The sequence below is a fragment of the Ictalurus furcatus genome, chromosome 1 (genome assembly GCF_023375685.1).
Source record: "Ictalurus furcatus strain D&B chromosome 1, Billie_1.0, whole genome shotgun sequence".
NCBI classification, from domain to species: Eukaryota; Metazoa; Chordata; class Actinopteri; order Siluriformes; family Ictaluridae; genus Ictalurus; species Ictalurus furcatus.
The window spans coordinates 18,638,058-18,663,054 of NC_071255.1; the positions used below are offsets into that span (position 1 = coordinate 18,638,058).

Genomic DNA, 24,997 nt, shown 5'->3' on the forward strand with positions numbered 1-24,997 from the left:
AGGGTTGTAAGACCCACCACGGCACTAACATTACTGAAATAAGACGGAGTAAAAAGAGGACATTGAAACTGCCTTGGCATGAATATGACGAATTTTCTTGGTAATTTAGTGGTGTTTGACTTGTCATGCTATTAACACTCACTAAAAATGATTGTTTGTTGATCATTGTTGACAAATTACCTATGTTTAAACCTCATTATCCAGAGACAACATCCAACCATCCAGTCATGATTAAAGGAAACCTCGACTGAGAAACACAGTAAATATGTTTATATTTGTGATTTATTAGTGATTCGGTGCTAATTTTTTGGTCGATGCTGTTTCTGTGAACAGTTAGCACTTGTGTGCCATGCTGACATCACAGAGAGATATTGGTAACTCAATGTCTCCAAATGTCCTTTAAAAGGACAAAAAATATTTTGTAAATCTCAAACATAAGGGATATCAGTTAGATTTTGTTGTTAGCTCAAAAAAAACCCCAAAAGAACAAGAGCTTCTTTTCTCACTCACTCACTGTTTTCTCAATGACTACGTTTACATGGACAGCAGTAATCTAATTATTGACCTTAATCTGAGTAAGATAATAATGTGATTACGGTGTTTACATGAGTCGCTTTTAGAATACTCCTGTCATGTTCTTGTTTTACATGTTTTAGAACATAATTAGATTAACAGCCCGCGTAATTACGTCACCGAGCCACACCGTCCGACGTCCCTCCAGAATTTAACGTATACAGTTCCTCTTCGTTATGGTACCATATACTGTTTTGGGTGTTTTTATTTTTTTTTTTTACAAACGCTTTAAGTGCAGTTAATTATTTGTCATGCTATACGTGCTAATAGACAACTGCTTGAAGCGGTTGGTGTGTCCCAAATCGCGTAGCTACCATCTATATAGTAGCCGAGATACATGTATTTTTCCCCACTACAGGCCTATAATAGGAAAGTATGCGATTTGGGACACAGCCGAACTCTCTTGTTCTCCGTAAAACGTAAAACTGCCGTGTGTGATCGTGTCCTGTCGCAAAATGCGGTGAAAACTCCCACACGACGTTCATAATGTGATTAAGGTGTTTACATGACACTACTACACGTCCATAATGCGACTAAAACAGGAGTACTCCACCTGTCTTAATTAGATTATTGCTTACTTCGATTATGACCTTAATTAGATTAAGGTAAGTAAAAATTGCTGTTTACATGGTAGTTTCTTAATTAGAGTATGGTCTTAATCGGATTAAGAGTGGATTATTGTTGTCCATGTAAGTGCAGCTAATGTCGTATTAAGGAGAAATTAAACTTAGAAGTAATGAAGCATAGGTGTAGTGAAGTAATGTAAAAGCACTTACCAAAGTGAACATAGACCAACTTTGAACCAAAGTTTGAACCAAAATAAAAAATACCAACTCAGAAGTTCATCATAATTTTGATATATATGTTCTTTGCTTGTCCCAATGCTACTTCCTCTGTAGTGCAGCTCATCAACGTGTGCCATGTGTACCACTGCTGATGTAGTGGGAAGATCGTTGGGCTGAATATTGTATACAGATATATCCCTTCCTGTCACAACCTTCCACTTGATCCTGTTTGCTTCTGTAAACATGTAGTTGTTGAGCAAGATATATGGACACTGACTCATGGGTTGCTTACCCTTTAAAGAACTAATGGAGTGCAATCAAACTACAGACAGGCATACAGTGCACAATATAGAGGAAAGTCAGCCATCAAGCTTCCCTTCTCTCTCACTGACAGGAAGATAAAGTAGTCCCATTCATCAGCTCTGCTGTCCTGTATGTGTGTGGGTGAGAAATTGCAACTGTGCCCCTTGGTGTAAGTTGGTGCTGGTAAATGATGGTGTGTTATGAGAAGGATGGCAGATAGATGAGTTCTTTGGTTCAAACAAAGGAGAAAGGGCAAAGAGCTGCTCTCTAATATTAATCAGCACATTCATTTCTCATTGATCATTATGATACTCAGGTGTTGAGGAATAGTACTTGTGTGGTCTATCCTTATGAAAAGGTTACAAGCCAAATTTGGTTATTTATGTATTTTTAGCTGATTATATAATAATAGTTCATATCTATACAGATTAAATATAGATTAAATAAATATTGTAGTCCATTGGTCTAATTTAGGGATTTTGGAGGAGGAAAGTTTGAAATCGCCAAAAGCCTTCAATCTTCATATCGTATGCAGGGCTGCCAACATCTAAATGTAGCATTTAAGATTTTTGATCCATTGCTACACTGATACAGGAGCAACCTGAAAGCTGCAGTGGCAATAACCTGCTGCGGATACATGCAAATTGACGATATCACATGAACTGTCTATGTGAATCAGACTGTTGATCAGACTGATGATGATTGAAAATGAGTTAAATATACAAAAATGTGGAACATGCTTTTTGTTATCATTTTTTAACAAGTGTTTTGCAGTTCGGTGTTAATTGTAAAAGCACAGGATGGATTGTGTGTATGTTTTCTTTCAATATATAGGCTATTGTATTGTATAACCCCCCCCCCCCCAAAGTATGCATACTGATGCTCAGATGCTTGCAAATATAATTTAATATTTCATATAATATAACCTCATATAATCAGCAGTAAATATCTCTCACTACAGTTGTAGGCAGGTTATTATTATGTGCAACATACTGTGTACATGGACTGGACTTTTGTAACGGGAAATTAACGTATACGCTCAGACATTTTTTTCAGATTGCAGTTACACAAATATATTTTTTTTGTCCTGACCACTGACATGTGCTAGGGTTTGTGTGGTAAGATTCAGTTTTTTTGTTCTTGCCACCTGCTAGGATTTTTTGTTAGCCACATGTGTATAATAAATATTTAGCTCCGCTGACATTTGTATGACTATGTCTTTACTTTCCATTCATTCAGTAGTATGACATGCTTCAGAGCAGGCTTTGTATCAGGTGTTGAGCTGTTCTCTTTTGTGCCTTAGCGCATAGCCAGTGCCAAAGACATGTCATGAGGAGAATGGACAATGCTTCTCAGCCATGCAGTATATCATTGTTTAGTGCAAGGCAAGCATCATGATTAATATTCAGAGAGTGACCCTTTAACTAATTTCATTCAATCTAGCACTCATTTTCACCCAGTATTGTGGCGTTCTCCTTTGAAGGCCTTTACATACATATGGTAATTGGCTGTGAATCAAAGGGCTTAATCAATAACAGTGTGAGCGAAGTCATTTTCAATAAAGATTCACATTACTTCTCAGTGCCAAGCCTTATAGAAAACTCTCCCCCTACCTCTCTTTCACTCTCTCTCTCTCTCTCTCTCTCTCTTTCTCCCCCTAATTTTCTCTCATCCACTGTTTCACCCATCTTGCACTTATTTTCTCCTGAAGGTATTAGTCAAAGGTTATTTTCTTAGATGACTGTGATCTTTGTGTCTGAGCTTTCAGCCATCAGCAGCACATTCATACAGTACCAAAGCCTAATACATGCATGAGTGTCACAGTAATGAAGACAGACTATGGACATGATGCCATGCTGTATATGTGTTTGTGTGTGTGTGTGTGTGTGTGTGTGTGTGTGTGTCCCTAATACAGGCTTGTCAGAGAGAGTCCTCTACTGCCTGCCATCTTTGAAGTCATAGCGGTAAGTGCTCACAGAGCCTCTAGGCTGGAGCCTCTCTCTGTTAGTGTGATTTCTTTATTGCCTTGGGTCTCCCAAACCAGCTTTAGTAAAGAATAAAGCATCCAGAAAATTGTACACTTTATGGGAATCATACCTCACTACAGAAATTTAAGGTTTGCCTTTGTGTGAGTCTGAGGAGAGAGAGTCTCTCAATGTGGTTCAGATGAAACAGGGCATCACAGTGCTCCACACTCTGTGAAGAGAAAGTCTTTCAAAGGAAGACATTTTGAATGGTTCAGGACATAAACAGTTATTTTGGTTGTTGCAACACGTGTTTTTCTGCAGATATTGCTAGTGACTAGCTAATACAAGTACAAGCTGTAGTGAGTTGGCCAACAGTTTAGCAATTTCCAAATCTTATAGACTGATAGTGTCATCAAAATCAAATGAATATTTTTGAGTTGATCATGCGGCAGCAGCGCAGTTCCTAATATTATGCAGATGCAGGTCAAGATATTCATATAATGTTCACATCAAGCATCAGAATGACATCAGAATGAAGAAAAAGTATGATCTCTGTGACTTTGATTGTGGCATGGATATTGGTACCAGAAGGGCTGGTTTGAGCGTTTCATAAACTTTCATAAATTTCCTGGAATTTTCACACACAACAGTCTCTAGAGTTTACATAGAATGGTGCTAAAAGCAAAAAAACAGTTCTGTGGGTGGAAACACCTTGTTGATGAGAGAGATCAGAGGAGAATGACCAGAATGGTCTGAGCTGACAGGAAGTCTATAGTAACTCAAATAAGCACTCTTTACAACCGTGGTGAGCACAAAGGCATCTCCGCATGCACAAAACATTAAAGCTTGAGGTGATGGAAAAGCAGAAGGCCACATTGCATTCCATTCCTGTCAGCCAAGAGCAAGAATCTGAGGCTATCATAGGCACAGACTCACCAAACTGGACAGTTGAAAATTAGGGTGAAAAAATCACCTGATCTTTTTCTAGTCTTCAGCTGTCTAGTATCGATGAATTTTTGCCCATCAATGCCTCAGATTTCTGTTCTTGGCTGACAGGAGTAGAACCTGATCTAGTCTTCTGCTGTTGTAGCCCATCTACCTCAAGGTTTGATGTGTTGTGCGTTCTGAGATGCTTTTCTGCTCACCACGGTTATAAAGAGTGCTTATTTGAGTTACTATAGACTTTCTGTCAGCTCAGACCAATCTGGTTATTCTCCTCTGTTCTCTCATCTCAACAAGGTGTTTCAGACCCTGCAGACCCTCCGCTCAGAGGATGTTTTTGTTTTTCCACATCATTCTGTGTAAACACTAGAGACTGTTGTGTGTGAAATTCCCCGGAGATCAGCAGTTTCTGAAATACTCAAGCCATCCCATCTGGCACCAAGACCCATGGCATTCTGATGTGAACATTAACTGAAGCTCTTGACCTGTTTCTGCATGAATTTATGCATTGTGCTGCTGCCACATGATTGGCTGATTGGATAATGAGCAGGTGTATAGGTGAGGTTAACGTGACCTGTGTGTGTGTGTGTATGTGTGTGTGTTCCATATAAACTGTGCATATCTTCAGGTGATTTACTTCCTTCTTACCATCTTCGAGCACACATGCAACTTCAGCTGTGCTCATTCATGTTTTACTAATGCTTCTGTTTGGTTATAAAAGGCTCTCAAGTAACTTTTAAAAACTCCCAGATGAGTTCTTTTGTTAGCGCTCTATTTATTTTAAAAGTAGATTTTTAAATTATGCTAATTCAACATTAATAGTGCTGTACCAGTCTGAGCAAAAAAATAAATTAATAATAATGAAAAAGAATTAAGATTCCAACTATCCAACTATATTTTTAAATCTTAAAGCACATCAAACACAAAAGAAATTCAAATGCCTGCTTAAAAGACTTCAATTATTCAATTATTACTTGTTCTTCTTATTTGAATGTATTTTCCATGCTCACATGTCAGATACCGTCCTGTCCCCAATGGTCAATTCTGCAGCGGATCCAGGGTCTCAGTCATCATTGTACTATGAAAGATTGCCTTATAATTTTGGCAGGGCTGGTTCTGCTTGGAATAACATTGCAAATGACCTTCCTCTGATACTGCACTCTTTTTTGTCTGTAAATTTTGTCTAATTTTTTCAAAAAAAAAATTTCAAAATTTTTCTATTTTGTCTGTAAAGTCTGTAAATTTTGACAGTAAATCTGATTTGCAATGGGGGTTGAATCATTTTGATTGCAACTGTATGTATGACCTGCTGACTAAAGATGACCATATGATCTTTAGTGGGTCTGCACTTCATTATTCATTATTACTACTTGGTGCTAATTTACAGAATTCTGCCACGTTACTTACATACATGTACACTGCTTATACATCTGTGAAGGGAAATAGAATATTGGCCGTGTAAAACCAGGGTTTTTTAGAGTGGGTTTTAAATAGTTGGATTTCCACCTTACTCTTGAGTTATTATGTAAATGAAGCAGTCGGGACTGACCCATCAAAGCGTAATGTGTAATTGGCTTGCAGACTTAATGGAGTAGAGATCTGAGACGTCTTGTGCAGAAGGTTCCATTCTCATTAGAGAGAAACTCCCAGTCTCTGTCAACAGTCAACCTCCTCTGGCCTCAATCCACTGTTAGCAGTGCACATTTTAAGAGCGCAGTGCCCAAGCTGCTCCTTATCCAAAATGCCACTGTGAAAAAGTCACTTAAGTAGATGTGAATAGCTCTGTGGAAATCCACTGTTATTACATCCTTGCATTTTGGCAGGCCTCGTATGGGAATATGTGATGGATGTTCACTGCCAAATTAAATAACAGCAAAACAGACCTAATGAATTTCAAGCGTGGCATGGGGGGATTATTTAAATGCAAAATTCATCATTACAAAGGAAAAAAAAATACCAAAATTATGTCTTACCAAAAAAACAAAACAAATCATCATCAAGGCAAGGATTTTTTTTGTCTTAATGAAATTAAATGTCAGCATATACACCGCTAAATTGCCACAGATTCAGTACATTGTTTTAAAATATTTTATCTTCTGTCTGTGGTTGTGGCTGTAACTGTTAACTCACTACACCGATCCTACATCAGACTTTTTTGTGAGCTTTGTACACTCCAGAGTAACATACTCTGCCTCTGTCTCTGTGTGCCTTGGGCTTCTGTTGAATATGATGTCACCTGACAGTACGGATCACTCTAAAGAGAGAGCGAGAACACTGATGTTTCTACGAGCTGAGAGGAAAAATGTAGCCACTTGCACACATTTTCTGAGGAAGAAATAAAACTACTTTTACTGTAACTGTCAGTGTGAGGAGAATGCATATTCAACACTGAGCTCACAGCTCAAGACAAGATTTCTGTATTTAGGAGTTTTTATGGATTAAAGCACTGTCATGCATTTAATATTTTTGTCTGATTTAGCACAGTAAAATATACCTGCACTATGTAAAGTGTGTGTATTGGGCAACAAAACAATCAAATGCTCTAGGGGTTGCATAGATGGGGTCGTAGAAAGCAAGTTAAATGTACTTTGATTAATTCTACAGTCTATTATACTATGCAAGAAAGCGCGGGGGGGGGGGGGGGTATTCATTTGTTATAATAGAATGTTATCAATTTATCACATTTAATGTTAAGTGTAGAGGTGTGTACAGAAATGTGTTTTAATCCCATTCCCTCAGACTCCCAAGGAACCAATCCCATATTTGTAATATGTGATATTTCAGTAAACATACAAAGCAGGACAAAGCAGTTACTAAAGGTGAATGTATAAATAAATCTCAGTTCACACCAGACACAGTAAATGCATGTCCAATACACTTCCATGTCCCAGGTTCCCAGTCCTGTTGCACACCTCTCGTCAAGTGTTAGAAGTGTCTGATGGTTTTTAAACAGTGTCAGATGATATGCAGATGTATTCTTTTGCAGTTATTGCATTGATTGATTGATTTTCCTGTTTAGCAGTATAGCGTTGAGGCTGTAGCCTCTGTATGACTGTTAGCTGAAATGCAGTTTGATGGGTTTTTACTGTTGTTTATTGGCCTTTAAATGATTTAATAAAAAAGCCTAAAAATAGGCATGTCCTGATTAAGTTGTTGCTGTAACTATTAAAAAGATGACTAGTCGACTAGTTTTTTGAATTACCGGTTGATTAGTTAGACAGTCTGGACACTGAGTATCTCCTTCTTATCTGTCTGAGTATATGTTAAATTATGGTCTAAGGGTTTGATTACTCATGCATACCATCCGTCACCTGAATCCAGGCACAAACTAAGCAGGAAAAGCAGTAGTTTCTGACCTCTAAAGATTCCTTCACTACCTGTGGCTGGGGCTTTTCAGAGATGTCTCTGACTTTTAGACTTGCTATGTTAAGTGCCCTCTTTTGCCCCCTCTCCTCTCTTTCTCTTCTTAGCTTCACATAGGCCTCTAATTAAAACTTAAAATTGATTTTCCCTCCTATCATTTTTTATAGTTTCTTGCCTAGAAGCTTTGGCTACTCATTTTGCTTCTAATCAGCTGTTGACCCCAAGCCTATTACATGATCAGACCATCTCCACAACCTCAGCATAAGGGCATAGGTCTTCACTAAGACTCCAACTGCCTTCGCCTTTGAATATCTCCTGGCTTTTTCCTGAAACTTTAGGTTCTGCTTTGAGTAAAGGTGATGAGCAGTAGGGATAAGAAGCATGACAAAGCCAATTACTCTTGGCTGCACCCAATTTTTTCTCTCTACAGTCATAAGCTGGTAACTACTAACTGCAATAACTCATATTTTTGAAGATCCTATTGTTTATGACAATGGTTTTTGAAGTCCATGGCCAAGCACTGACAAATCCATAAAAATGCTTCAGAAGTGTTTGTAAAGGAAAGGTTGATTGAGCTGGGTCAGGCATTTCTAAATTATTTTGCTTGCACTGTCAGTAATAATGACATGCTTAAACAGCGGGAGCTTAATTAGAATTTTAATTAATTATATTATTATTGTTATTAACTTTTGCTCCTTTAGTGCCTTTGTTATTTACCAGGAGCACTTGATTAAACCCCCCCTAACTGTTCCTATTTGTTCCCATAGGCGCATCAGAGTAACATCCTTGGTGGCACCATGCAGAATGCTATAGCCATCCTCGCTAATCTGATCGGACTGAAGGACACAGACTTTCAACTTTTCTACCAGCAAGGTGATTTATGCCACTGCAACTGATCTCAGTAATGGTTGCCTCAGAAAAGACATGGACATGCAGTGCCCTCCAGAATTATTGGCACCCTACATCAAAATTCACTAAATACATCTAGCTCAGACATTCAGGGTCATCACACAGGCTGTTCCTGTAATAAGGTTCAAGACACTTGTAGAAGGATCTTGGTCTGCTCCTCCATGCAGAACAATTCACGCTCGTTTATATTTTTCAGTTCAGACCAGAGGGTGAGGGCACAGTGGCTTAGTGGTTAGCATATTTGCTTCGCACCTCCAGGTTTGGGGGTTCGATTCCTACCTCTGCCTTGTGTGTGTATGGAGTTTGCATGTTCTAACCGTGCTTCGGGGGTTTCTTCTGGGTTCTCTAATTTCCTCCCCCAGTCCAAAGACATGCGTTGTAGGCTGATTGGCATTTCCAAATCCGTAGTGTGTGAATGGGAGTGTGTGTGTGTTTATGCCCTGCAATGGATTGGCACCCCGTCCAGGGTGTCCCCCACCTCATGTCCCAAGTTCCCTGCAATAGGCTCCAGTTTCCTGTGACCCTGTGTAGGATAAGCGGTACAGAACATTGATGGATAGATAGACCGCAGGGTTTTCATTTGAGTTGTTTGGTTGTTTGAATGGAAATTCTTAGTTGTTGTGTGTGTATAATGTTTATTTATACAGTCATTTTTTCTCGTTTGTATGTAGGTTGCTAATAATTCTAGTGGGCCGTGTACACATAGGAAAAGGGTCTGTATTCAGAGGGCTGCTCTTCTTTTGCTTGCTTGAGTGTGTTTTCATTCCATTATCAGGCCCCACTCACTCTGAGTGCTTGGTCTGTGTGTGTGTGTGTGTGTGTGTGTGTGTGTGTGTGTGTGTGTGTGTATGAGTGAGTGAATGCAGCGTGGGCTACTTTTCTTGGTTCTCAGTGATTGATGGTAAAGGGTGAGGGTGTTCCTCTGGATTTTTGAGAGGTACTGTCAGACAGCAGTCCTTTTATCAGTGTGCTTATGTGTGTGGGCTTGGCCCGGCAGCCCGCATCTCAGTTGTTAAGCTCTCCCCCTCGTCCTCTACTATGGCCTCGGACACGCTCTCGCTCTGTCTGTCTCTCTCTCTCTCTCTCCTGTCATCTAATGCAATCTACCCAAACACTGAATAGCTCTCTTACTCTCTGTCTCATCTATAGGCATTGAAATCTGATTTCTTTGCGTCTCTCACAGTTGTATTGTTGTTTTCAACCACCGAATACCTGGCATGCTCGGCCTCAGCTTCCCTGCATCCTGCTCCTTGCTCCCTATGCTGAATTATTGAGTGATGGATTCCTTTAGCCATTCTCATGTAGACAGTTAGCCCTGTGTGCTTCTGCTAGCAGTAGGGCGCTGCTGGTTCTCCATTAGCCCGTTAGCGCTGCGATGGAGCAAGTCCGATGCTGAGATGTGTGCGTGCGTGTGTGTGTGTTCTATGTTTGTTCCAAGCTTGAAGAGATGAGTCAGAGACTGACACACACACACTACATTTAACACCCTGCAGAATGAGAGAATCACCTTGGGGGGAAAAAAGAGCTTCAGCTAACACAAACACAGGCAGGAAATACTGCCAAGGCAGTGTCTAGCAGAGGCATAGTTGAATCATTACTCTACCGGTATTATTCCACTGAGACATTCACTGATGTATGCATTACTGAAGAATGGACATGAAGTCATAGGGGGAAAATTTTTACCTCTCAGTGTGATTAGGTCATTGGAGAGGGAAAGGCGAAGGAAGAAGTGGAGAGATTTTGAGGTATTTCTTGTGAATGTTAAACAGTCCAGGAGGGTATATTGTCAGAAAGTAAAGATATTTATTTAATGGCCTTACAATACAAGCTCAGCACAATGGGAGGTTTAGATAAATGGCTCTTGCTTGAAATCTTTTATATACTGTCAATCTTCTGTCATTCAGCTTAGCAGTAGAATGGTTTTATTAAAGCAAAATGGAAGAAAAGCATAGGAAGCAATATAACGTGTTTCAGAGCACAGTGTGAATTCTGCATGAATTCACACATATCCAAACCTCAAACATATCCACATCCTAGACTGTAATTGCCTGTTTTCTCATTTTGGTGTGTATAGAATGTTTCACCACATCAGTAGGAACGCTTCAATCCTCTTCCCCAGTGAGCGCTTCAGTAAGGGGGGGCTGTCTCCACTCATTACAGCGCAGGGTCACATGCAGGTCACTTCATTCGGTTACCATCATTACGCACCTTATCAGCTCCCCCCCCTCTCAGGAAGGCCTGACCCAGCACTAAATAGAACCCTGACAATTAGCGCTATCTCGCAAACACTGGCTACTTTCCACAGTGCCGCTGGAGAAGGGGAGTAAGCAGAGGAAGCATGCTATAATTGGTCCTTTTAGGTGTGACTAGAAAGCTGTGGATGTGGGACGCAGCCTTAAGAGAGGAAGCGAAGTGAAGTGAAAAAGTGGCGAAGAAAGAAAAGAAAGGGACTAGAAGTGCATGAGAGGTAGAAAATGGTAGAAAAGGAAGAACTGTGTTAACGGTGTGTTGGAACGAGAGGAAGGGGTAGGAGGGGGATAGTGAGGAAAGAAGGGAGGGAGATATATCGAAAGGGAGATGAGTTTTATAATTGGTGAGATTTGCCTGTGTGAATGATAAGATCCCTGAGGGAGAGAGAGAAGGAATAGACAGGCTCTATGAGTCCTGCCTGCCTCTCTTCTTTTTTCCTTATTTCTAATGCAGGAGGGAAAACTGCTTTGCCGCTTCATTTAGAAACAACGAGTCAGGCTCCAGCCCTTTGATTTTCTAATGAAAATTGGGCTGGCACAATGCCCTCTGAGCCACCGTTCACGCATTTATATATGAGGTGCCGAATTTCACTTTTGTATCTTGCATTCTTTTGACATATTTTTGCTCACGGACTGCAGCGCTGAGAAAAAAAATTGCTTTCTGGTGAATTGTGAACTGCTGACTTGTTTGTTTTGCATACTTCACGGAGTGTCTACAGCTTAACGTATCATTTGCATGAATCATTTGACTGGAAGTACAGGCAGTAAATTAATGCCAGAAAATATTCTCAAATGCAATTCTACAACTGTAAGCATAAATATTTTGTGCTTTCAGGCTTTGGAGCCTTGTAAAAGTAATTTCCTACAGTCTTCCTGCAGTGTTCTAGCATTTGTTGTATTGTAACTTGCTGTAACTTAATTGTGGCTTCTTTGAGATGCACTTTTTTATTTTATTCTCACTTTTGGAGTCTGTTTAGCACTGGGGAAGACATTGTCTACAAATGCTCATACAGCTGGGCAATTATAATATGTGTCTGAGCAGAGGCAGCTACTACACTGCATCACTTATAAGCAAAAAAAAAAAAAAAGTAGAGACTTCTGCACACATGCTCAATTCAGGATTGAACTCCCATCACAACTCAGCTTGCACATAAAAACATATACACATAAACCTGAGCCTCACTTTTAAAGCTGTTGAGCTGCAATTAAGCACACATTACTTGGTTTGAGGATGGCCCCACAAGGACAGCCTGAAGATCATTCAGATTACTGAGGACGGAACCACTTAAAAACCATGAAGATGGCTTTAGGACTGCAATTGCCATGAACATTTTTGCAGTCAAGTCTCCATCAGTGAACAGTGGATAAGTTCAAGAAAACAGACTTCATGTGAAAACTATAATGAATTTCCTGGTTACACAACTGTACTATTTGAGTATGCAGTACACAGTTATAGAAGGGATCCTCACCCAGATGAGGATGAGTTCCCTTTGAATCTGGTTCCTCTCAAGGTTTCTTCCTCATATCGTCTCAGGGAGTTTTTCTTTGCCACCGTCGCCTCTGGCTTGCTCAATAGGGATACATTCATACATTTAAAATATATATCCTGAATGTACTTATTTCTATAAATCTGCTTTGTGAGAATGTCCATTGTTAACAGCACTATAGAAATAAAATTGAATTGAAAATGTACAGCATGCACATACATGTAGTGGTGTATGTAGTGGTGTACGCCACCACTACATGTGTGCATGCTGTACATTTTTCATGGAACCACATTGACTATGCACATCCATTCTATGGATCTTGAGTATGCACAGATTTGATCGACTCTTCTGTTGCTGGTTTGCTTCAGTTTTGTGCAGTGTCTTGTAATGTTTCATCAAATTTATTCTTCAGGTTTTTTTTTATTATCCGTTTAACTTTCTCCAGACTGTATCTAGTTGGCTTCACTGATTTCACATCTGAGCTGACAACCAGCAATGTTTCAACATAAACCTTTTTTTGCCTGGAGGGTAGCTCCTCTTTAGATGTAGCATCTTCTGATCTAACATCTGCCCTTTCATTGAGTGGGTGAAGCCTCCTCATAAAGCTCTTCCCAGCCTGTGGTCATGGAAGTACTTCAGCTTTGCTTCTCTGGTCATGGGGATGTGGGTTGTGCGTGCATTCAGAATCATCGCAGTTCGAGTGCTACAGTTCAAGTGGCTCCCGTGATCCGAGGTGACAGCTAGAACGTAGCGGAGCATGAGATAGGAGAAGTTATTATTTCAAGATGAACAGATTATTCATGTGCTGTTAATATTTCAACAATGTCAGTGCGAGCAATAAAGAAGAAAAAAAAAGGCTACTAGGCAGAGAACGCGGCAAAGGTTCCACGTCCTATGATGAAAGATGATATCTTTCAGGAGCCTTATAATTGGTTTGGAGGGAGAGGGAAAAGGCATTTCATGACTGGTAGCCCAGTGTTATTGTATAGAGGACTGTTGAATGGAATTCATAGCTTTAAGAGGATTTTTATCTTGTGTTTCATACTTTTCATAGGTCAGTATAGTTAGTGAGTGCGCAATAACAGTAAGCTTGAAAGTCAAAAAAGAACTGTTTGTACTTCTTCTATAAATTAATAAAAGCTACTGCAGTGCCAATCGTATGATATCTAGCTGTTGTTGAGGTCTGCAGATGAGAGATGAATGTCTTTTGTGTTCATATTTAATTTATGAATTTGTACTTTTGACATGAGAAGGTGAACACGATGCACTTGCCTTTCAAGTGGTTAAAGTCGTGAGAACACTGTTGCTAGGCAACAACTGGGCAATATGGGCGCTGAACAGGAAAGCCAGCGAACGATTGAGGCTAATAATTTAGCTAGATAGCATGTCATTTAGACTACAGAACGCTGTAGTGACAGTGGAAACAAGACAAAACTGTCAATAATATCAACGTTTCCTTCAGATGTGTCGGTAAATGTCTAAGGAAATACTATATAATGAGTATTTTTGACATATGCAGCACAATGAAACTATTTTCTTCGCATATCCCAGCATGTTAGGAGGTTTGGGTCAGAGCACAGGGTCAGCTATGATACAGCGCCCCTGAAGCAAAGAGGGTTAAGGACCTCGCTCAAGCGCCCAACAGGGGCAGCTTCCCAGTGCTGGGGCTTGAACCCCCGACCTTCCAATCACTAGCCTTAACCGTCAAGCTACCACTGCCCCATTTTCATCTCTATGATGATAATGACACTGTAATTTCTAGGGTTTTGATGATCAGAATTGAGAAAGCAATCATAAATAAATTATTATAAATAAATTATAATTTATTATAATTAGATTATTATTCATTATAATTTATCATAAATCGATTATACTATCAAAAAAGGACAGACAACTGGTAGGTAAAAAAAATATTAATTTCTAGTGAACTGATATGTAGCTAATTTAGCAGAACACGGTGATTTGCCCATAACGCTGATGCTTGTCATCTTTCGTGAATTAACGGTAGGCCTATTCCAGATTCTGCAGAAAGTTGGTCACATATCAATCGGAGGCTAGGAAATTGTATCATATTGTATTGTAGCCGTTTCAGTGATGTCAGCAAATATCAAACTGCTGCGTTAAGAATTAAAATTGCATCGTATTGTGTGGAAGACACAATACGATGAGAGAGGTATACACCCCTAGTATTTACACTTAGCATGGACCATATAACAAGCTACCTTCTTACTGAAAAATGTTAACCTTGCTTCACAACTTGTGAACTCAGAAGTGGTGACTATAAGAAGACTGGGTCATTCATATTGACACTTTGCATAAACACAGTAAACACTTGATATTGTATCGGTCCTGTGCATATGACAGTATATGGTCATGTGTGAATAACAAAAGTGTATGACTCTGTAGGTGTAATAGAGCTGGTGTGTGGTGTGTTCATGGAGTACGCAGCATTGTATCTGGAGAAAGAAGAGAGATGCAGAGTGAAGAGCTGTTGTGCTCTACTGCTGTCCCTGCTGGACATCATCTACTGCCTGCTCAAACACCTCTCTGCTGTGGTCCGACTGGCTGTACAGGTAAGAGTGCTTGCTCACCAGACTCTCACGCACATTTTCACACTCGCACACGGTTTCGTTCTCTCTTCACTCTGACATGCCATTCCCTCTTACTTTCTCTGATCAGTAAACATCTTTCACTCTGTCGCTGTCTAGCATCAGCTCTCCTTTCCCTTCTCTCTCTCTCTTTCTCTCACCCTTAGGGAAGTCTCTCTCTGCCTCTGTCGCCCTAGGCGTGCTGTTAGGGGGTTCATGTCTGGGTCCTCTCCTAGCTGACGATTACATTGTTATGCAATGACACCTGGCATGCAGATAAGACTAGAATAGAATTATCACCGTGGTTGTCGCGCTCCCACTCCGAGCCGCTGTTGTCATCCTCTCCAGCTGTGAGAACTATACACCACATGTTAGTAGCTGAACCGAGCTCGCACGTTACTAGGTGAGATATGCCTGTGGTTACTCATACATACAGATACGCATGTGCATATGTTTATGCTCAGCCTCTATAGGTTGTTTTCTGGAGCTCAGATGGTGCTGTGTGCACCTGCGCATGGTGTCTCCAGCAGGCTCATGGGAAAGAGTACAGTGAAGTTGGACATCTAACACAGCACAATCATAAGGCCCCCTCCCCTCGGAGGGCCACCATGCCTTTCCCATTGGCCCTCATTACCCAGCTCTGGCTCTTTGTCTTCTGTCCTATGCCGTTCCCATACATATTTATGCACGGACATCGGAAAAAAAGGAGAATGCGTAATGGAAATCAATTTTCCCGGAAAATGCAAAGCTCATTAAAAAGTGGCTGCAAATTCATTTGGGTGATAATGATAAAGAGAGAAGATGGCTTTCCCTAGCAGTTTTATTACATCTCTCTCTCTCTCGCTCTCTCTTGCTCTCTCTCTGCCTCTCTCCTTTCTCTGTCTGTGTCCCACATCCTTTTCTTTCCTCGTTCTCCTTCTCCTGCCTAGTTTCCTAGTCGCCGTCTCGAGCCGTCATTAATATTTGAAATGGATGAGGGAAATTTAATTGAGAAAATGCTGCATTCGATATGACCAAGTGTCTGTTGGGAATAATCACATTGCCTGCAGACTGTCAATCTCTGAGAGATTTCCAGAACACTTGGCAGAAATATGAGCGGCAATAAGACTCCGAAATTGGGCAGGAGAGAGCTGAACTCTGCTGAACCAGACGCTTCACTCTCAGTTTAGCACCTCTCTCTCTCCGGCTGCTGCTGTGCACATTTTCAGAGTGTTTTGTGTTGTTTGTGTCTATTTTAAACCACCACTTTTCCTCGCTCTCTCTCTCTCTCTCTCTCTCTCTCTCTCTCTCTCTCTCTCTCTTTCCCTCTCTCCCTCCCTCCCTCTCCCTGCCTCTGTTTTCCTGCTCATGAAACTTAAGTATGTCTTGCTGACAGCTCCACTAATAGAGTGGGAGTTTGTTATTGTTTTTCATGTGATTGGTGGTAGACTGTGTGCTGCAAACATTTTAGTGTAACAGCAGCAGTGGGCAGTGCAGCGTCTCTGGTAAAAAATCAGTTCAGTTAAAAATAGTGTCCCCTTCAACAACTCTTCCTCCGAATACAGACAAGTGTTCTCTTTTTTGGTAGTGTTATTAGTTTGCTCAGTTAAACCTTTACACACCAGCAAAGTGCTAACAGTATATACATATATACTAATATGAGGAGTGTTAACACTGTACTGTATTAGCACACACTGTATATATATAATAAGTCTTTCTGTCCTTTCCTAAAGTCTAACAGTAAAGAAGACAATGAAGCAGCAGAAAAGCTCCTACTCATCAACAAGCCACTCACTGATCTCATCAACCTTCTTATTCAAATGGTCAGTGTGCGTGTGTGTGTCCGTGTATGTGTGTTTTTGTGCATCTTTGTGTCCATATGTGTGTGAATTATATCTTTTATTCTTTTATTTGAAAAATGAAATGAGCCAAAGGATTTACCTTGTTACTGAGGTTTCAGTTGGTTAGGGGTTGATGTAAGTATAACCTTATTTAGCTAGTACACTGATCATTTTGTGTGTGTGTGTGTGTGTGTGTGTGTGTGTGTGTGTGTGTGTGTGTGTGTGTGTGTGTGTGTGTGTGTGTGAAAATGTATGCAAGAAAAAACTGCTACTCGAGCATGCATTAAGAAACCAGACTTGTATATTGAGACTTGGGAAAAGAAAATATGGTCCTAGATGTAGAATTAAATAAATAAAATGGAGGCAGTGGTGCAGAGTATCAACTGGGTCCAAAACTCATTAACCTTTACTGATTAACATGGCTTGTCTGCCAACCTCGAATGCTAATCTAACACCTTTCACTAATACAAAAAAAAAGAGGAACCGAACAACAACATGGGAGGGAAAGAAGATAAATGACAGCGCTAATAGTGAGCAGATGATTCACTTTTTTTCTCAGTTTGTGGCCAGTTATGTCTCAAAACCACTCTTTATCTTTGACATCCTGACCTCAAGGCTAGTGTGCTGCTCAGGTGTTGGGTCTATAAAACGTTTAAAAAGAGTGTAGGTTTTTTTTTTTTTTTTAGGAAAAAAAACCTAAAAAGGAAAACTATAGTTTCACAGAAATTGACTTTGATTGTGTGTTGAACCAGTATCAGCTTGAGGAATTACAGTTTTCCAGTCCCACAAAAGTTCTGTGTACCTTTCTGTAATAAGGTCCAGCTAGGAGAGTTTAATCATGTCATATTTGAAAATGCATGTTCAAGTTTAGGTCAGTGCTGGAAAAGGCCATGCTTAATTTCCAGCGCCTTCCGTAATGCCTCGAGTGTCACAAGGAGCAAGGGAGAGAGCCATTGGCATGCTGCAGGCTGTTATGTCATGTGCTAGCGTTGCTAGAAACGATGTTAAGCTGCTCCACTGGGCCCTGACAACCAATTGGCAGGTCACATGACCATCCGTGATCTGGTCAGCTGCTTTCATATTTGTGTATGCAGGATGCACCTGATCACCAGTATCAGGAGATTCTGGTGGAATACGAGAAAGCATTTTACAAGAGTATATTTATGAGTCAGAGGGGTAAAGCAGTTACATGAGATAAGGAAGGATAAATAATTGATAGTTGATGATGCTTACAGGTGGTTTTGTTTTTGTGCTCTCTTCCGCTACTAGTAATGTATTTCATTACTGTCTGCAAAAGCATCTCCTAATAAAATAACCATGTTAGATTTGTTGGAATTAATATTCAACAAATACTCCTGACTCACAATATCCAGTGTCTCTCGTGGGATTTATCCCCACACAAAGCAAAGCTTATTTTAGTATTCGTGACTTTATATATCCTCTGCGTTTGCTTAGTACTTACAGAAAATGTTTGCAAGCTGCACTTAAAAATGAATAAGTTCCATAAATGTCATGCACGTACGTATATGGATCTGTTCTTAATTTCAGTTCAAAAACTGTCTAATAATATAATGTAATAATATAATGTTCTTCATTACAGATTACACCTGCTCTCAGTGTGGCCCACTGACATTCAGGCTTCCTGAAACAAAAACAAAAAAAACATTGTTAATATGAAATCCATTTTCTAGTGATGATCCACATAGTTGTTGTAAGATTTATAACTGTGTGATCACATTTTAAAGATTAGTCATTTTAACTGCATTAACCGCATCTTAGAGTGGCCTTTTTAGAATAATCCATCTGTGTCTCTGAGCCATTCATTATTCAGAATTATTACCCTTCATCTACCTAATGGAAAGTGCTAAGACATTGTAGAATATATTGTATTTCATTGGCAATAATAAATGCATAATGAATTTTGAATGGTTATTCATATTCATATGCCTTTCATAGTCTTGAGAGTGCATTGGTGTGGATACCAAAACATAATGGCATGTTCAACTTTTAAAAACGGGGATTGGTTGATAATACATACATGCACAGATTTTATGGGTACATGTTGTTTTATAGCACTGAATCATGTGTTTGGCTGTATGTTTAAGACAATGGTTCTCAAACTTTTTCAGTGTGAGGCCCCCCTTGTGTAGGGTGCTTCCCTATATGGCCCACTAGACTTGTCGAATTTTTGCAATTTCGTTTTTTTCACGCTAGGCTCTTCTGTATTAACTTTCTCAGCCAAGAGACTCTGCACCCTCTATTTAAAAACTTATAAATTTTAAATGGTCTTAGGTTTTATCAATGTGTGGCTAACAGTACTGTACACTAGTATATCATTGTATGTCTGTCTTAGTGTGCTGCGTATAAATATATAAATATGTGTATGTATGTATATAATATTTCATTTATTAATATTTCTCATTTTTATGTACATCATGGTTCAAAGGTTCCCAGTCCCAACTAACATACAGGTTATTTAAACAAAAAAAGAGAATGTTCTACCCCTAATGTTCGGCCCCCAGACACCATCTGGCGGCCTCCCAGAGGGCCACGGCCTCCAGTTTGAGAACCACTGGTTTAAGAGATCGCTAAAGAGAGAAGTGAAAGAGCAAAGGAGAATGCTTTTCAGAAGATATAGAAATGAGGCACTCTGGTGTCTGCATAGCATTGCTCTATGCTGTATAAATCTCACAGATGGCATGAAGGAAGAAGCCCACAGGGCAGCAGCGCTAAAGCTCTGTGTGGAGAAGGCAGTGTCACCCACTCAGGGCCATGCATCATGGGCGCTCTGTTTACCCTCAGTGTGTGTGTGGATGGCTGGAATCATACACCATTTTTCTAAACACTCCTGCGGCCAGACCAGCTCTTTCAGCAGGGGCATAACAACCAGCTATGAGCTTTCATACATACGCACTCAGCCCCACATTCATCCCAACACCACCAGGCATCCTCATGTTCTCTTGGTGAGGTGTGTGAGGACTGTGTGTAACAGACAGGGCTTACTGCTCTGCCTGTAAGTCACAGCCACTTCCAGTGGATGAGGGCTCTGGACTCCCTGTGACGTTTCCTCTGTCTGCTCCTTTGTGTGAAAACAGAGAGGATTATGCAGAACGTTAGTGTGTGTGTGTGTGTGTGTGTGTGTGTGTGTGTGTGTGTGTGTGTGTGTGTGTGTGTGTGTGTGTATGTGTGTGTGTGTTCAAGAGTGGATGACGCCCTAGGAACAGATGAACAGAATGTCTCTCTAAGGGGTGGGGGGCAAACAGATTGCATTTTAAAAAGACCATTCATAAGCCAGAACCTCAAGCTCATTCTTTGTTAAAAAGTGCCAAAAATGTTTTGATGTATATTTTGAAAATTATAAATTATATTTTGTCTGTTTGGTAGAGTCAAAGGAAAGGGATGCAGTGCCATATATGTGAAACATAATTCAGAGTTTTGAGCTATAATCAACTTTTAGCATTACCAGGGAAGATGCTGAGCTTCTGTAAGATTATGCTAATGTGTCCAATTATTTATGGTCCTCTCAAATTAAGAGACAAAATAACTGATGGACTGCACTGTACATTAAACAGTCCTTGGCAAAAAAAAAAAAGGAAAGAAAACTGTCAGAATTACTACTCATACTTAGAGACAAATTATAGCAACATTCCACATCTAAAACTGTCCAATTATTTAAAGGTCAGGCTTCAGATATAGGGTTCTGTGTATAATAAGCGATTATGTTAAACCTTTAAAACCATTACGGTTCACATAATAGAGATAAATAACTGGACAATCTGCATTCTAATCTTAGTCATTATTACATTTTAAATGTAATATGTTGTATAGAAATAAAGACAGGACTGATACTGTCAAATTACTTACAAACCACACTATACTTACTATAAATCACTAGTCTTCATAGCCAGATGACTGTTGGGGGAAATGACTGGATAATTTCTTCCTGGACTTTTAAATACAAGTTTTTTCATTCTGTCAAATCAAGTAATACTTGAGATGCACCAAGATGGGTGTTTTCTTCATTCATAAATATGTCATGAATTCAGACATAATTGTACAACTTGCATCTGGATATGAATTGACCGCAAAAAAATGGGTCCAAAATAGAAGAAAAACATGAAAGTTTGAGAAACAATGAGAGAGAGGTAATTGTTTTTGTATTTGAGAGCAAGAGATTGTAATCAAACCTATTTGATTGGTTCAGCTTGGGCTCAGAAATTACGTTTGAGGTTGAGAAGCTAAATTCAGATTATTAGTGATTGAAAACCTTTTTTTTATTTTCACCCTTGAGTTAGTCTTGAGATATTTTCGTCCTGTGCATTCGGAAGCCATTCAAACGAATATTACCAGAGTTAGTAGACCTATATGATATCTACAAACTATAAAGCGAACCATTTAAAATTCCAAAATAAGCCAGTGTTCTTCTCTACCAGTGTGGTGAATATGAACTAATGTTGGATTAGATCAAGTGTTATAATAATCATCCTCATTTATGATTGTCTGAGGGATTTGAACCGACAAGCTCTAGTAATCCAACATCTGACCTACAGATTACCAGCCGTTCCAGCACTCTACTCACCACGTTATTCTTAAGGGGAATTGCTCAAGTTAAATTGAAAACTCTATGAAAATGAATAGTATAAAAGTGGGTAGGACAGTTTTAAGAGTTTTTTTCTTTCTTACCAGAGATCAGTTGCTGTGATTTCTTTATAAAGAAAGCTGTGGGAATCATGATACAGTTTACATCTCCATAGTGACACTAAGCTAAAAATGGCTACCTGACTCACAAGCAGAAACAGCTTAAACTGAAAGTGGCCAGAAGGCTACCTTTACATTAGCAACAGCACAGACCCCTGCAGCAATGTGAACAACTTTTTTTATTTATATATGTATATATAGTAACAGTCTTTGCCAGTGCCAAAATAGAAAATAAATTTTTTTGCTATCTGGTAAATTGATTAAAAAAAAAAAAATGTCATTACGTAACATTGAAAACGGTTGAATACAATAAATTTTACCTAGGCGTGCATTACATTTTACATTTACAGATTTACGAGTACAGATTATTGATGTAACCTCTCATAATCTACAGAAGAAATGCACTTTCAATAATAAGATAAAGATTTAGCCTGACGGTTTTCTAAACTGACCTAGTTTTTCACCACTGGGTTTAAAATGGATGTGTTTTCATGTATACCAGTCACAATTTCTAACACCGTGTGTATGCACGTGTGCAGGGGCAAAGTAGTGTGAAGAGTACTTATTGTCTGTCACAAAGCACACTTAGAGGTCATAAGAGGGCAGCAGTGCTACATGTCCCCGTAGGCCTCAGTAGAACTTTGTCTCTTTTTCCCCGCAATCAGCCTTTCAGCACACACAGTGGCATTAACACACCCTAATCTCTCTGATTCCAGCCCGCTTTTCAGCCACCCATTCCCATTAGGCTCCTCTGCCCTATTTCCCTGGTGCATCCACTAGCTATGCTAAGTAAACATGGTGGTTTTATGAGACTGGCTAAGCAGGTGTTAACTCTTGTTCTGCACTGACTCTGTGCTGGCATGCGAACAATACTGGGCGAGTGAGTCTGTGCAAACACACCAAAGGCCATTCAGCCTGGGGCTCTGGCTCCACTCCGCCCCTCGTCCAGGGCAGAGAGGCGGCGCTCTTTGGGGGCCATTGTTTGGGCCTTAAGCATTCCACCCATTCTGGCGTGGCCGGCGGCATCACAAAAAGGGGGCAGGATTAGGCGCGGCCAGTGCTTGCCCCGTGGCCTCATGGGATTAGGTTTCTATGGAATGGGGCAGCAACGGATCAGTACAGAAAAAGAAATCGGGATCCCAGAGTTCTCTCCACAGGCTTTGAGGGGAATAGGAGAGCTGCAGAGAAAATCCCCATGGCCTCATGACGCGGTCCCTCTCTTTCTGTCTGGAAGGGCATTGACTAGTGCTGCTTTAAGAGGTCTCATTCACTATCCCTAAACCGATCCTCTGCTGGGCGTGTTTAGCTCATAACTATGAATGTGTCAGTCTCTGAGGATCAGTGCCGCACTCCCCCAATTACGGCTGTTTTAGGAATAATGTCTGTATCAACCTCTCTTTTTAACACGCCACTCTACCCATAGAAGCGGATTCTGCTTTATTGTCTCAGGAGGGTTATTGTTTTCATTTAGATGTAACACTATATAGACAGATTCATAAAATTAAACTTGTGCTATAGCACGAATACTACTTTAATAATACTTTTCAGTAACAACCTACTATGACTCCTACTTTGGCATATTTTACAGTTTTGTTTTAAATGTACATTTTTGTTCAAGTCTTATTTCAAAGGTTATTTATTTTACTCTCCCAATACAGGGCTCCTGGACAAAAAATTAGTAACATATGTAATTTCTTTCCTAATACATGGTTACACGTCTCCTCACCTTAATAACAGCACCAGTCCTGTCAGGTAAGGAAGGCACCAGTGTCTTGCGAGAGTTCCTGTCAGTTTTAGCCCACTCTTCCACTGACTGTGTGAACAATTCAGCTAGAGCTTGTGGAGCTTATTTTGGAGTTTCACCTGCTGTTCCAAATAATCCCACAAGTTTTCTGTGGGATTGAGGTCCGGAGATTTTGCAGGCCAGTGAAAGTGTCCCAGTGTTGCATCATGCTCACTGAACAAGTCACACACAGATTTGGCCCAATACGCTCTACATCCGAAACATGAGTGTGTCTATGTTGTGCTCTGGTTGGACATGAAGCACAAAAGGCAGCAACCTCAGAGTCTTCCCAACAATTGAGACACAGGTTTTATGCTAAATTACATTTGTCCTATCTGTTGACATTGTACAATAAGGCACTGCTATTGGTAAATATGACTTTTTTGTTTGTTTGTTAAGGGACCTTTTTATAGAGCTATCAACCTTTCAGGGGTGTTTCCTGTATATCTCTCTTTTCTTAGCTGCCATGTGGTGATGCAGAGGTGTATGAGGATGCCAGTCAGTGTGTATCACTACTAACTCAGCTGTATGGCAGGGATGCGGCTGATCATCTGACCCCTAAAGACCTGCTCAGCCTCACACGCACATTTCAACTACACACTGAGCCTAGACAGCAGAGACTGCTGCTCCATGTCCTCAAACGTCTGGTGAGTGATCGTGCATTTTGTTGCTATGCAGCCAGTCCGAAGTGCATAGACTTCTTCATATTATAGTATAAACAGGAAACAACTGAACTGAACTTCCAATATGGGATCCGTCAACAACACAAGACACTTTGTACCTTTCCTGGAAATGTTCTGCCAGGCATGCAAGCCAAAAGGAGCTTTTTGTTTTGGTATGTTCTCAGAGCACAAATGATCATGATTGTTTTAGTTAGGTCTATTTTTGATATTTTTAACACATTTTAATAACGAACTAAATTAATATGCATGTAAAAGCAGCCATTTTTGTTACAGCTTTTACCTTCAGTCTTACCTTAATTTATTCAGTGTTATGTTACAAGGTAAGGCAACAGCTACTGCAATTTGAGGCATTGTGTCAACAGTGCTTCTACACAACCCTTGACTATTGCTGACAGTTATCATTAACAAACATAATTGAGCTAGTTGGAATGACAGTCATGTTTTGCCCATGCAACACCTGAGGTGCCATGAAGTCTGTGCACTTTACTCAGTCCATCACACTGGTATGAATACATTTCAGTCTCATCTGTCTATATATATATATATATATATATATATATATATATATATATATATATATATATATATATATATATATATATATATAAAATATATGCGCTGTTAAAATCCACAGAGCAGTTTGGCAAAACCAGTATAACAAACAATCCATTTTGATACACCTGTTTTGGCTATATCTCTGTCATGGCCTGCTTTACTGGCAGCGCCACTGACACTTACTCTGACTTCATGTTGAGACAACAGCAGTGTGCTAAAGTTGTCAGTTCACATAACCGTATAGGTTATACTGTCCAGTTACATACAGACTGTACTGCATATTTCTAGCACA

The 24,997-nt window shown here is 39.9% G+C and overlaps 1 protein-coding gene across 16 annotated transcripts in view; it reads left to right on the plus strand.

Moving 5' to 3' along the window:
• Positions 1 to 24,997, plus strand: part of ulk4 (unc-51 like kinase 4) — a 125,872-nt gene that overhangs the window by 72,686 nt on the left and 28,189 nt on the right. For 13 of the 16 annotated variants that reach the window (XR_008386543.1, XR_008386542.1, XR_008386544.1 and 10 more), the window contains exons 31-35: positions 3,577 to 3,625; positions 8,701 to 8,806; positions 14,985 to 15,151; positions 16,879 to 16,968; positions 23,929 to 24,114. Coding sequence is in view for 5 of the 16 variants with exons in the window: in XM_053630673.1 (XP_053486648.1) it covers positions 3,577 to 3,625; positions 8,701 to 8,806; positions 14,985 to 15,151; positions 16,879 to 16,968; positions 23,929 to 24,114 (598 nt within the window). In the remaining 11 variants the exon portion in view is untranslated. Of the gene's footprint in view, positions 1 to 3,576; positions 3,626 to 8,700; positions 8,807 to 14,984; positions 15,152 to 16,878; positions 16,969 to 23,928; positions 24,115 to 24,997 lie in introns of those variants that run through there. The other 3 variants (XR_008386550.1, XM_053630712.1, XR_008386551.1) reach the window with 3 other exon arrangements.